Below are 14763 nucleotides of genomic sequence, written 5' to 3' on the forward strand. Positions count from 1 at the left end.
TGCTCGTCAGAGCTATATATTTAGAGCGGAGCCATCTTAAATGTTTTAATATCTTGATTTTAGGCATTCAGTTATTCAGATATTTATATTCCCCATGTTTAATGGGGTGCGTTTGTAAATTCACATGGGCAGAAACCTCAATGTCCCAATTCTCAAAATGCTGCTCGTCTCCTGACATCAACAGCCACACTCCGCTGTAGCCAGTAGAGAGCATTCTAGGATTGCAATCACATCAAACTCTGGACACTTTGTCTTGCCTGACTGTTTTTTTACCCCTTGATCTGTATCTCTTTCCTTTACCTTCATAACATCCCACACTGGAACAAAGACCCACTGTCTTCAATATACCAACAGTCTGTTACTGGTCATACACATGTTTTATTTTTTTTAAACATTTAGTTTTTTGACATTTAGTTTTATACAAGATTGACATGTCCTTCCACCAGTAGCTCTCCAGGCTAGTCTGCTCTCTTGTCAGTCGAGTGTAGACTATGAGTAAACTCCAGTCAGTCGCAGTAGCTCTGCAGGTGGCTGAAGCTACATGGCATATGACAGCACTGTTCCACAATACCTCTCTTCACCTTCTGGTCTTTCCATGGACGTTCCTGCTTCACCCTCCAACCCTGTCTGCTCTTCTTAGACAGGAACCCTTTCAAGTAGAGGGGGAGAAATGGAGGGATGTAGAGAGGGAGAGTTCCCAAAAGATGTGAAGGAAAGCAGATCAGCAAACTCCACTCAGTCAAAATACCATTTAGAATGTTGGCTGTTTAACAGAGACTGAATGAGTGTGTTATTGGAGCTTCACAATCCGTTTAGTCTTGTTTAAGGCTTTCCACGTCCTTCAGAGGAGAGATCTGACAGGTGTAGCTCAGCTTCCTGCCGCTGAAGTGAAGTAAAGTTAACTTCAGACATATCAATGGGATGTCTGAGCAGGGGGTTTAACTGAGGTGATAGATCCACTTAGATCTTGTTCTGGGAGAGAATATAATGAGGAATCTGGAGAATTCAAAAGCTTCTTAAAATGTGATATCTCACAAAGTCGGTAGTTAGGAACGGTCTCAGCAAAAGATCAATAGGGATAGCTACAGTATATGACAAACTTCAAGAGAAGGTATACCCTCTTCAACATACCCTCTTCACAGATGGAAGAGAGAGACCGACTGAAGTCAAATATTTAATGTGCTTCTGTCCTTCAACCAAGGCGGGCCTACAGCAGCACCCAGATCTTCTGTCGGACCTGGGCCCTGACAGTACATCTCAGTAAGACTAAAATAATGTTGTTCCAAAAAAGGTTCAGTTGCCAGGACCACAAATACAAATTCCATCTAGACACCGTTGCCCTAAAGCACACAAACAACTATAAATACCTCGGCCCAAACATCAGCGTCACAGGTAACTTCCACAAAGCTGTGAACAATCTGAGACAAGGCAAGAAAGGCCTTCTATGCCATCAAAAGTACTTGAATCAGTTATAGAGTCCATTGTCCTTACGGTTGTGAGGTCTGGGGGTCTGCTCACCAACCAAGAATTCACAAAATGGAACTACATGCAGAATTCTGCAAAAACACCTATGTACAACATAAAACACCAAATAATGCATGCAGAGCAGAATTAGGCTGATACCTGCTAATTATCAAAATCCAGAAAAGAGACAAATTAAATTCTACATCCACCTAAAAAGAAGCGATTCCCAAACCTTCCATAACAAAGCCATCACCTACAGAGAGATGAACCTGGAGAAGAGTCCCCTAAGCAAGCTGGTCCTAGGGCTCTGTTCACAAACACAATTAGATTTAACCTAAATGTGAAAAAACAAAAAGATAATTACTTGACACGTTGGAAAGAATTTACCAAAAAACAAAGCAAATGGGAATGCTATTTGGTCCTTAACAGAGAGTACACAGTGGCAGAAACTTAAGGAAAGCTTTGACTGTACAGACTCAGTGAGCATAGCCTTGCTGTTGAGGTAGGCAGAACTGTCTCTCAAGAGATGCCAGGCTATGTGCACGCTGCCCACAAAATGAGGTGGAAACTGAGCTGTACTTTCTAACCTGCCAAATGTATGACCATATTAGAGACACATATTTCCCTCAGATTACACAGACCCACAAAGAATTTGAAAACAAATCCAATTTTGACAACCCCCCCATATCTACTGGGTGAAATACCACAGTGTGCCATCACAACAGCAAGATTTGTTTTGCAACAAGAAAAGGGCAACCAGTGAAAACACCATTGTAAATACAACCCCATATTTGTTTTGTACATAAACTATTTGCACATCATTATAACACTACATAGCCATAATATGACATTTGCAATGTGTCTATTCCTTTGAAACTTGTCATGTTACGTGTCATGTTAACTGTTCATTTTTGATTGTTTATTTCACTTTAGTTTTATCTATTTCACTTGCTTTGACAATGTAAACATATGTTCCCCATGCCAATGAAGCCCATTTGAATTGAATTGAATATAAAGAGGGTTGGGGGGAGGGGGACTGCAGACTTGTTCAACGTTACAGGTAATTATGCTAGCAGATACCCACTTATTGTGCCAACACTATTTAGCATTTTCTAGAGAAACGAACCAACTTCCTTCATACTGGACACAGAGACATAAATGGTATCCACTATTTCATCAGACTGAGGAAGTAGATGAAGGGCATCATTGCCAACAACCAGAAATATCCCTTTAACAATATACCCTCTCTTTGAAAATGTGTCAGCTTGTAATAAAAGAGCATCACATATTTAAAATATATTGAATATAGTGCCACCCTTCAAATCACCCCTTGCTCTCAGTCTCACCTATGAGGTGTTGCAGCAGTAGGTCTCTGGGGGGTCTGTGGGGGTTATAGAAGAAGCCTTGTTCCCCACAGACCAGGTAGAGGGCATCCACCAGGTGAGAGCCACACAGGTGCTGGGCGCTGGGAGCTGAACAGACCCCCGGGGAAGACAGGACCAGCAGTAACAGAACAGACAGGGCCCATACTACCACAGCCATATACGTTCTGGAGGGAGAGAGAGACCACAGTATCACAGCCATATACGTTTTGGAGGGAGAGAGAGACCATAGTATCACAGCCATATACGTTCTGGAGGGAGAGAGAGACCACAGTATCACAGCCATATACGTTTTGGAGGGAGAGAGAGACCATAGTTTCACAGCCATATACGTTCTGGAGGGAGAGAGAGACCACAGTATCACAGCCATATACGTTCTGGAGGGAGAGAGACCATAGTATCACAGCCATATACGTTCTGGAGGGAGAGAGACCATAGTATCACAGCCATATACGTTCTGGAGGGAGAGAGAGACCACAGTATCACAGCCATATACGTTCTGGAGGGAGAGAGAGACCACAGTATCACAGCCATATACGTTCTGGAGGGAGAGAGACCATAGTATCACAGCCATATACGTTTTGGAGGGAGAGAGAGACCATAGTTTCACAGCCATATACGTTCTGGAGGGAGAGAGAGACCACAGTATCACAGCCATATACGTTCTGGAGGGAGAGAGACCATAGTATCACAGCCATATACGTTCTGGAGGGAGAGAGAGACCACAGTATCACAGCCATATACGTTCTGGAGGGAGAGAGAGACCACAGTATCACAGCCATATACGTTCTGGAGGGAGAGAGACCATAGTATCACAGCCATATACGTTCTGGAGGGAGAGAGACCATAGTATCACAGCCATATACGTTTTGGAGGGAGAGAGAGACCATAGTTTCACAGCCATATACGTTCTGGAGGGAGAGAGAGACCACAGTATCACAGCCATATACGTTCTGGAGCGAGAGAGAGACCATACTACCACAGCCATATACGTTCTGGAGGGAGAGAGAGACCACAGTATCACAGCCATATACGTTCTGGAGGGAGAGAGAGACCATAGTATCACGGCCATATACGTTCTGGAGGGAGAGAGAGACCACAGTATCACAGCCATATACGTTCTGGAGGGAGAGAGAGACCACAGTATCACAGCCATATACGTTCTGGAGGGAGAGAGAGACCATAGTATCACAGCCATATACGTTCTGGAGGGAGAGAGAGACCACAGTATCACAGCCATATACTTTCTGGAGGGAGAGAGAGACCATAGTATCACAGCCATATACGTTCTGGAGGGAGAGAGAGACCATAGTATGTATCACAGCCATATACGTTCTGGAGGGAGAGAGACCATAGTATCACAGCCATATACGTTCTGGAGGGAGAGAGAGACCATCGTACCACAGCCATATATGTTCTGGAGGGAGAGAGAGGCCATAGTACCACAGCCATAGAACAATAGAACGAGACCTGGGTGAGAGTACATGGAGAAAGAGGGAGTCCATGCCCATATCACAGGGACAGGAAGGATGTGCATGGTTTAGTTCCAACTCAAGCACCAACACACCTGATCCAAGGTGTCAGCTCATCATCTAGCCCTTCCTTGTTTTCTGGATTAATCCAGGATTAGGATAAGGATCAGGATACACTGTATAAATACTCTGTGACAGACAGGCAGGCAGACAGACAGGCAGGCAGGCAGACAGTGAAACGAAAGGACACCGTAGGTAAAGGTAGGTTATGAACCAGGGTTGGGGCCAATTCCATTTCAATTCAGAAAATAAACGAAAGATTAATTTCCAAATTAGAATTTTTGCAATGAAGAGAATTGGAATTGGAATTACAGTACACATCCTGAATTGATGGGAATTAAAACTTAATTGAGCCCAACCCTGTTATGTATCCACCTACCTGAAACAGACAGCCAGCTGAGTTGAGAAGAGCAGGTAGCCTAGTGGTTAGCGCGTTGGGCCCGTAACCAAAAGTTTGCTTGATCAAATCCCTGCTCTGACAAGGTAAAAATCTGTTCTTCTGAACAAGGCAGTTAACCCACTGTTCCCCAGTAGGCTGTCATTGTAAGAATGTGTTGTTATCTTACTTGCCTAGTTAAATAAAAGAAGAGCAGGTGGTGACAGGGCAGGCAGGTAGAACACACGTGACCGTCCTCCTCTCTGTCCTTTATACCTGCCTCTCTTCCTGTCAGCCAGGTCTTTGTTTGACAGCATCAGCGGAAAAAGCCATTTTTCCTGGCTGTCATTAAACCCTTTGAGCTGCCTGTTGAGCTGCCGTTGAGCTGCTATAAGAGGTACTGGGAGATCTATCTGGCCTTATAAGGGCTTTTTCCATAGCAACACCTGAGTGTCTCCAGTGATTATATTAATGTAAGCTCTAGTGTTATTTATGTGGAAGTGTGACACCTAACACTTGTGAAGAGCAGAATCAGCAACCTCTGCATCATCTACAGTTGTTTTGTGAGAAGGTGTTAACCGTAGAAGGTGTTAACCAATGTTCACAGTTAGATATTGTTATGGATAGGCCTCCCGGAAAGTCCCTATTGTCCTCATCTTGGCCCCGAGACAGCAGGTCCGCTGAGACCATGGCCCAGTGAGTCACGAACCGGGCCATGGACGTGGAAACATCTGAGCCTTTTTGGTAAAACACCAGGGTAAAACACCAGGGTAAAACACCAGGGTAAATTCTCAGTGGACATTCGCCAATAGAGACCTACAGGAGAAGTTAAGTTTGTGTCATATACACAGGATACACATAGTGGATATAAGGTGAAACGGGCAATCAGCTAGAGACATATCTACACTGTACAGTAGGTCTACAATAGACAGGTAGGTGTAGTGTAGTGTAGGTCTACAATAGGCTGGTAGGTATAGTGTAGTGTAGGTCTACAATAGACAGGTAGGTATAGTGTAGTGTAGGTCTACAATAGACAGGTAGGTGTAGTGTAGTGTAGGTCTACAATAGGCTGGTAGGTATAGTGTAGTGTCGGTCTACAATAGGCAGGTAGGTATAGTGTAGTGTAGGTCTACAATAGGCAGGTAGGTATAGTGTAGTGTAGGTCTACAATAGGCTGGTGGGTATAGTGTAGTGTAGGTCTACAATAGGCAGGTAGGTATAGTGTAGTGTAGGTCTACAATAGGCAGGTAGGATATTGTAGTGTAGGTCTACAATAGGCTGGTAGGTGTAGTGTAGTGTAGGTCTACAATAGGCTGGTAGGTATAGTGTAGTGTAGGTCTACAATAGGCAGGTAGGATATTGTAGTGTAGGTCTACAATAGACAGGTAGGTATAGTGTAGTGTAGGTCTACAATAGGCAGGTAGGATATTGTAGTGTAGGTCTACAATAGGCAGGTAGGTATAGTGTAGTGTAGGTCTACAATAGGCAGGTAGGATATTGTAGTGTAGGTCTACAATAGGCAGGTAGGTATAGTGTAGTGTAGGTCTACAATAGACAGGTAGGTATAGTGTAGTGTAGGTCTACAATAGGCAGGTAGGTATAGTGTAGTGTAGGTCTACAATAGGCAGGTATAATATTGTAGTGTAGGTCTACAATAGGCAGGTAGGATATTGTAGTGTAGGTCTACAATAGGCAGGTAGGTATAGTGTAGTGTAGGTCTACAATAGACAGGTAGGTATAGTGTAGTGTAGGTCTACAATAGACAGGTAGGTGTAGTGTAGTGTAGGTCTACAACAGACAGGTAGGTATAGTGTAGTGTAGGTCTACAATAGACAGGTAGGTGTAGTGTAGTGTAGGTCTACAATAGACAGGTAGGTATAGTGTAGTGTAGGTCTACAATAGGCAGGTAGGTGTAGTGTAGTGTAGGTCTACAATAGGCTGGTAGGTATAGTGTAGTGTAGGTCTACAATAGACAGGTAGGTATAGTGTAGTGTAGGTCTACAATAGACAGGTAGGTATAGTGTAGTGTAGGTCTACAATAGACAGGTAGGTGTAGTGTAGTGTAGGTCTACAATAGACAGGTAGGTATAGTGTAGTGTAGGTCTACAATAGACAGGTAGGTATAGTGTAGTGTAGGTCTACAATAGACAGGTAGGTATAGTGTAGTGTAGGTCTACAATAGACAGGTAGGTGTAGTGTAGTGTAGTCCTACAATAGGCAGGTAGGTATAGTGTAGTGTAGGTCTACAATAGACAGGTAGGTATAGTGTAGTGTAGGTCTACAATAGGCAGGTAGGTATAGTGTAGTGTAGGTCTACAATAGGCTGGTAGGTATAGTGTAGTGTAGGTCTACAATAGACAGGTAGGTATAGTGTAGTGTAGGTCTACAATAGGCTGGTAGGTATAGTGTAGTGTAGTGTAGGTCTACAATAGGCTGGTAGGTATAGTGTAGTGTAGGTCTACAATAGGCAGGTAGGTATAGTATAGTGTAGGCCTATAATAGGCTGGTGGGTATAGTGTAGTGTAGGTCTACAATAGGCAGGTAGGTATAGTGTAGTGTAGGTCTACAATAGACAGGTAGGTATAGTGTAGTGTAGGTCTACAATAGGCAGGTAGGTGTAGTGTAGGTCTACAATAGGCAGGTAGAATATTGTAGTGTAGGTCTACAATAGGCAGGTAGGTATAGTATAGTGTAGGCCTACAATAGGCTGGTGGGTATAGTGTAGTGTAGGTCTACAATAGACAGGTAGGTATAGTGTAGTGTAGGTCTACAATAGGCAGGTAGGTGTAGTGTAGTGTAGGTCTACAACAGACAGGTAGGTATAGTGTAGTGTAGGTCTACAACATACAGGTAGGTATAGTGTAGTGTAGGTCTACAATAGGCAGGTAGGTATAGTGTAGTGTAGGTCTACAATAGACAGGTATGTGTACTGTAGTGTAGGTCTACAATAGACAGGTAGGTGTAGTATAGTGTAGTGTGGTGTAGGTCTACAATAGGCTGGTAGGTATAGTGTAGTGTAGGTCTACAATAGGCTGGTAGGTATAGTGTAGTGTAGGTCTACAATAGGCAGGTAGGTATAGTATAGTGTAGGCCTACAATAGGCTGGTGGGTATAGTGTAGTGTAGGTCTACAATAGGCAGGTAGGTATAGTGTAGTGTAGGTCTACAATAGGCAGGTAGGTATAGTGTAGTGTAGGTCTACAATAGACAGGTAGGTATAGTATAGTGTAGGCCTATAATAGGCTGGTGAGTGTAGTGTAGGTCTACAACAGACAGGTAGGTATAGTGTAGTGTAGGTCTACAATAGACAGGTAGGTATAGTGTAGTGTAGGTCTACAATAGGCAGGTAGAATATTGTAGTGTAGGTCTACAATAGGCAGGTAGGTATAGTATAGTGTAGGCCTACAATAGGCTGGTGGGTATAGTGTAGTGTAGGTCTACAATAGACAGGTAGGTATAGTGTAGTGTAGGCCTACAATAGACAGGTAGGTATAGTGTAGTGTAGTGTAGGTCTACAATAGGCTGGTAGGTATAGTGTAGTGTAGGTCTACAATAGACAGGTAGGTATAGTATAGTGTAGGCCTATAATAGGCTGGTGAGTGTAGTGTAGGTCTACAATAGACAGGTAGGTATAGTGTAGTGTAGGTCTACAATAGACAGGTAGGTATAGTGTAGTGTAGGTCTACAATAGGCAGGTAGAATATTGTAGTGTAGGTCTACAATAGGCAGGTAGGTATAGTATAGTGTAGGCCTACAATAGGCTGGTGGGTATAGTGTAGTGTAGGTCTACAATAGACAGGTAGGTATAGTGTAGTGTAGGTCTACAATAGGCAGGTAGGTATAGTGTAGTGTAGGTCTACAATAGGCTGGTAGGTATAGTGTAGTGTAGGCCTACAATAGACAGGTAGGTATAGTGTAGTGTAGTGTAGGTCTACAATAGGCTGGTAGGTATAGTGTAGTGTAGGTCTACAATAGACAGGTAGGTATAGTATAGTGTAGGCCTATAATAGGCTGGTAGGTATAGTGTAGTGTAGGTCTACAATAGACAGGTAGGTATAGTGTAGTGTAGGTCTACAATAGACAGGTAGGTATAGTGTAGTGTAGGTCTACAATAGGCAGGTAGAATATTGTAGTGTAGGTCTACAATAGGCAGGTAGGTATAGTATAGTGTAGGCCTACAATAGGCTGGTGGGTATAGTGTAGTGTAGGTCTACAATAGACAGGTAGGTATAGTGTAGTGTAGGTCTACAATAGGCAGGTAGGTGTAGTGTAGTGTAGGTCTACAACAGACAGGTAGGTATAGTGTAGTGTAGGTCTACAACATACAGGTAGGTATAGTGTAGTGTAGGTCTACAATAGACAGGTATCTGTACTATAGTGTAGGTCTACAATAGACAGGTAGGTGTAGTATAGTGTAGTGTAGTGTAGGTCTACAATAGACAGGTAGGTGTAGTGTAGTGTAGGTCTACAACAGACAGGTAGGTATAGTGTAGTGTAGGTCTACAATAGACAGGTAGGTGTAGTGTAGTGTAGGTCTACAATAGACAGGTAGGTATAGTGTAGTGTAGGTCTACAATAGGCAGGTAGGTGTAGTGTAGTGTAGGTCTACAATAGGCTGGTAGGTATAGTGTAGTGTAGGTCTACAATAGACAGGTAGGTATAGTGTAGTGTAGGTCTACAATAGACAGGTAGGTATAGTGTAGTGTAGGTCTACAATAGACAGGTAGGTGTAGTGTAGTGTAGGTCTACAATAGACAGGTAGGTATAGTGTAGTGTAGGTCTACAATAGACAGGTAGGTATAGTGTAGTGTAGGTCTACAATAGACAGGTAGGTATAGTGTAGTGTAGGTCTACAATAGACAGGTAGGTGTAGTGTAGTGTAGTCCTACAATAGGCAGGTAGGTATAGTGTAGTGTAGGTCTACAATAGACAGGTAGGTATAGTGTAGTGTAGGTCTACAATAGGCAGGTAGGTATAGTGTAGTGTAGGTCTACAATAGGCTGGTAGGTATAGTGTAGTGTAGGTCTACAATAGACAGGTAGGTATAGTGTAGTGTAGGTCTACAATAGGCTGGTATGTATAGTGTAGTGTAGTGTAGGTCTACAATAGGCTGGTAGGTATAGTGTAGTGTAGGTCTACAATAGGCAGGTAGGTATAGTATAGTGTAGGCCTATAATAGGCTGGTGGGTATAGTGTAGTGTAGGTCTACAATAGGCAGGTAGGTATAGTGTAGTGTAGGTCTACAATAGACAGGTAGGTATAGTGTAGTGTAGGTCTACAATAGGCAGGTAGGTGTAGTGTAGGTCTACAATAGGCAGGTAGAATATTGTAGTGTAGGTCTACAATAGGCAGGTAGGTATAGTATAGTGTAGGCCTACAATAGGCTGGTGGGTATAGTGTAGTGTAGGTCTACAATAGACAGGTAGGTATAGTGTAGTGTAGGTCTACAATAGGCAGGTAGGTGTAGTGTAGTGTAGGTCTACAACAGACAGGTAGGTATAGTGTAGTGTAGGTCTACAACATACAGGTAGGTATAGTGTAGTGTAGGTCTACAATAGGCAGGTAGGTATAGTGTAGTGTAGGTCTACAATAGACAGGTATGTGTACTGTAGTGTAGGTCTACAATAGACAGGTAGGTGTAGTGTAGTGTGGTGTAGGTCTACAATAGACAGGTAGGTATAGTGTAGTGTAGGTCTACAATAGGCAGGTAGAATATTGTAGTGTAGGTCTACAATAGGCAGGTAGGTGTAGTGTAGGTCTACAATAGGCAGGTAGAATATTGTAGTGTAGGTCTCCAATAGGCAGGTAGGTATAGTATAGTGTAGGCCTACAATAGGCTGGTGGGTATAGTGTAGTGTAGGTCTACAATAGACAGGTAGGTATAGTGTAGTGTAGGTCTACAATAGGCAGGTAGGTGTAGTGTAGTGTAGGTCTACAACAGACAGGTAGGTATAGTGTAGTGTAGGTCTACAACATACAGGTAGGTATAGTGTAGTGTAGGTCTACAATAGGCAGGTAGGTATAGTGTAGTGTAGGTCTACAATAGACAGGTATGTGTACTGTAGTGTAGGTCTACAATAGACAGGTAGGTGTAGTATAGTGTAGTGTGGTGTAGGTCTACAATAGGCTGGTAGGTATAGTGTAGTGTAGGTCTACAATAGGCTGGTAGGTATAGTGTAGTGTAGGTCTACAATAGGCAGGTAGGTATAGTATAGTGTAGGCCTACAATAGGCTGGTGGGTATAGTGTAGTGTAGGTCTACAATAGGCAGGTAGGTATAGTGTAGTGTAGGTCTACAATAGGCAGGTAGGTATAGTGTAGTGTAGGTCTACAATAGACAGGTAGGTATAGTATAGTGTAGGCCTATAATAGGCTGGTGAGTGTAGTGTAGGTCTACAATAGACAGGTAGGTATTGTGTAGTGTAGGTCTACAATAGACAGGTAGGTATAGTGTAGTGTAGGTCTACAATAGGCAGGTAGAATATTGTAGTGTAGGTCTACAATAGGCAGGTAGGTATAGTATAGTGTAGGCCTACAATAGGCTGGTGGGTATAGTGTAGTGTAGGTCTACAATAGACAGGTAGGTATAGTGTAGTTTAGGCCTACAATAGACAGGTAGGTATAGTGTAGTGTAGTGTAGGTCTACAATAGGCTGGTAGGTATAGTGTAGTGTAGGTCTACAATAGACAGGTAGGTATAGTATAGTGTAGGCCTATAATAGGCTGGTGAGTGTAGTGTAGGTCTACAATAGACAGGTAGGTATAGTGTAGTGTAGGTCTACAATAGACAGGTAGGTATAGTGTAGTGTAGGTCTACAATAGGCAGGTAGAATATTGTAGTGTAGGTCTACAATAGGCAGGTAGGTATAGTATAGTGTAGGCCTACAATAGGCTGGTGGGTATAGTGTAGTGTAGGTCTACAATAGACAGGTAGGTATAGTGTAGTGTAGGTCTACAATAGGCAGGTAGGTATAGTGTAGTGTAGGTCTACAATAGGCTGGTAGGTATAGTGTAGTGTAGGCCTACAATAGACAGGTAGGTATAGTGTAGTGTAGTGTAGGTCTACAATAGGCTGGTAGGTATAGTGTAGTGTAGGTCTACAATAGACAGGTAGGTATAGTATAGTGTAGGCCTATAATAGGCTGGTAGGTATAGTGTAGTGTAGGTCTACAATAGACAGGTAGGTATAGTGTAGTGTAGGTCTACAATAGACAGGTAGGTATAGTGTAGTGTAGGTCTACAATAGGCAGGTAGAATATTGTAGTGTAGGTCTACAATAGGCAGGTAGGTATAGTATAGTGTAGGCCTACAATAGGCTGGTGGGTATAGTGTAGTGTAGGTCTACAATAGACAGGTAGGTATAGTGTAGTGTAGGTCTACAATAGGCAGGTAGGTGTAGTGTAGTGTAGGTCTACAACAGACAGGTAGGTATAGTGTAGTGTAGGTCTACAACATACAGGTAGGTATAGTGTAGTGTAGGTCTACAATAGACAGGTATCTGTACTATAGTGTAGGTCTACAATAGACAGGTAGGTGTAGTATAGTGTAGTGTGGTGTAGGTCTACAATAGGCTGGTAGGTATAGTGTAGTGTAGGTCTACAATAGGCTGGTAGGTATAGTGTAGTGTAGGTCTACAATAGGCAGGTAGGTATAGTGTAGGCCTACAATAGGCTGGTGGGTATAGTGTAGTGTAGGTCTACAATAGACAGGTAGGTATAGTGTAGTGTAGGTCTACAATAGGCAGGTAGGTATAGTGTAGTGTAGGTCTACAATAGGCTGGTAGGTATAGTGTAGTGTAGGTCTACAATAGGCAGGTAGGATATTGTAGTGTAGGTCTACAATAGGCTGGTAGGTATAGTGTAGTGTAGGTCTACAATAGGCAGGTAGGTATAGTGTAGTGTAGGTCTACAATAGACAGGTAGGTATAGTGTAGTGTAGGTCTACAATAGGCTGGTAGGTATAGTGTAGTGTAGGTCTACAATAGGCAGGTAGGATATTGTAGTGTATGTCTACAATAGGCTGGTAGGTATAGTGTAGTGTAGGTCTACAATAGACAGGTAGGTATAGTGTAGTGTAGGCCTACAATAGACAGGTAGGTATAGTGTAGTGTAGGTCTACAATAGACAGGTAGGTGTAGTGTAGTGTAGGTCTACAATAGACAGGTAGGTATAGTGTAGTGTAGGTCTACAATAGGCAGGTAGGTATAGTGTAGTGTAGGTCTACAATAGACAGGTAGGTATAGTGTAGTGTAGGTCTACAATAGGCAGGTAGGTATAGTGTAGTGTAGGTCTACAACAGACAGGTAGGTATAGTGTAGTGTAGGTCTACAATAGACAGGTAGGATATTGTAGTGTAGGTCTACAATAGACAGGTAGGTATAGTGTAGTGTAGGTCTACAATAGGCAGGTAGGTATAGTGTAGTGTAGGTCTACAATAGACAGGTAGGTGTAGTATAGTGTAGTGTAGTGTAGGTCTACAATAGACAGGTAGGTATAGTGTAGTGTAGGTCTACAATAGGCAGGTATAGTGTAGTGTGGGTCTACAATAGGCAGGTAGAATATTGTAGTGTAGGTCTACAATAGGCAGGTAGGTATAGTATAGTGTAGGCCTACAATAGGCTGGTGGGTATAGTGTAGTGTAGGTCTACAATAGACAGGTAGGTATAGTGTAGTGTAGGTCTACAATAGGCAGGTAGGTGTAGTGTAGTGTAGGTCTACAACAGACAGGTAGGTATAGTGTAGTGTAGGTCTACAACATACAGGTAGGTATAGTGTAGTGTAGGTCTACAATAGACAGGTATGTGTACTATAGTGTAGGTCTACAATAGACAGGTAGGTGTAGTATAGTGTAGTGTGGTGTAGGTCTACAATAGGCTGGTAGGTATAGTGTAGTGTAGGTCTACAATAGGCTGGTAGGTATAGTGTAGTGTAGGTCTACAATAGGCAGGTAGGTATAGTATAGTGTAGGCCTACAATAGGCTGGTGGGTATAGTGTAGTGTAGGTCTACAATAGACAGGTAGGTATAGTGTAGTGTAGGTCTACAATAGGCAGGTAGGTATAGTGTAGTGTAGGTCTACAATAGGCTGGTAGGTATAGTGTAGTGTAGGTCTACAATAGGCAGGTAGGATATTGTAGTGTAGGTCTACAATAGGCTGGTAGGTATAGTGTAGTGTAGGTCTACAATAGGCAGGTAGGTATAGTGTAGTGTAGGTCTACAATAGACAGGTAGGTATAGTGTAGTGTAGGTCTACAATAGGCTGGTCGGTATAGTGTAGTGTAGGTCTACAATAGGCAGGTAGGATATTGTAGTGTAGGTCTACAATAGGCTGGTAGGTATAGTGTAGTGTAGGTCTACAATAGACAGGTAGGTATAGTGTAGTGTAGGTCTACAATAGACAGGTAGGTATAGTGTAGTGTAGGTCTACAATAGACAGGTAGGTGTAGTGTAGTGTAGGTCTACCATAGACAGGTAGGTATAGTGTAGTGTAGGTCTACAATAGGCAGGTAGGTATAGTGTAGTGTAGGTCTACAATAGGCAGGTAGGATATTGTAGTGTAGGTCTACAATAGGCTGGTAGGTATAGTGTAGTGTAGGTCTACAATAGACATGTAGGTATAGTGTAGTGTAGGTCTACAATAGACAGGTAGGTATAGTGTAGTGTAGGTCTACAATAGACAGGTAGGTGTAGTGTAGTGTAGGTCTACAATAGACAGGTAGGTATAGTGTAGTGTAGGTCTACAATAGGCAGGTTGGTATAGTGTAGTGTAGGTCTACAATAGGCAGGTAGGTATAGTGTAGTGTAGGTCTACAATAGACAGGTAGGTATAGTGTAGTGTAGGTCTACAATAGACAGGTAGGATATTGTAGTGTAGGTCTACAATAGACAGGTAGGTATAGTGTAGTGTAGGTCTACAATAGGCAGGTAGGTATAGTGTAGTGTAGGTCTACAATAGACAGGTAGGTGTAGTATAGTGTAGTGTAGTGTAGGTCTACAATAGACAGGTAGGTATAG

The 14763-nt window shown here is 42.7% G+C and overlaps 1 protein-coding gene across 1 annotated transcript; it reads right to left on the minus strand.

Moving 5' to 3' along the window:
- Window positions 1-442: 442 nt before the first annotated feature.
- On the minus strand, window positions 443-3006 carry LOC139581635 (insulin-like). The gene is made up of 2 exons (XM_071411598.1): window positions 2811-3006; window positions 443-649 (listed from the first exon to the last, which is right to left on the minus strand). The coding sequence occupies exons 1-2, from the start codon at window positions 3004-3006 to the stop codon at window positions 507-509; spliced, it is 339 nt and encodes a 112-aa protein (XP_071267699.1). The 3' UTR covers window positions 443-506.
- Between the last annotated feature and the right edge of the window lie 11757 nt (window positions 3007-14763).

Source organism: Salvelinus alpinus, chromosome 7 (assembly GCF_045679555.1).
Source record: "Salvelinus alpinus chromosome 7, SLU_Salpinus.1, whole genome shotgun sequence".
NCBI classification, from domain to species: Eukaryota; Metazoa; Chordata; class Actinopteri; order Salmoniformes; family Salmonidae; genus Salvelinus; species Salvelinus alpinus.

Bases quoted from the DNA above. Each gene is read 5' to 3' on its own strand.
- LOC139581635 (XM_071411598.1), bottom strand. From the start codon at position 3,006: ATGGCTGTGGTAGTATGGGCCCTGTCTGTTCTGTTACTGCTGGTCCTG. The intron at 650-2,810 runs GTGAGACTGAGA...TCTACTTGAAAG, and splicing joins ACTGCTGCAACACCTCATAG to GGTTCCTGTCTAAGAAGAGC.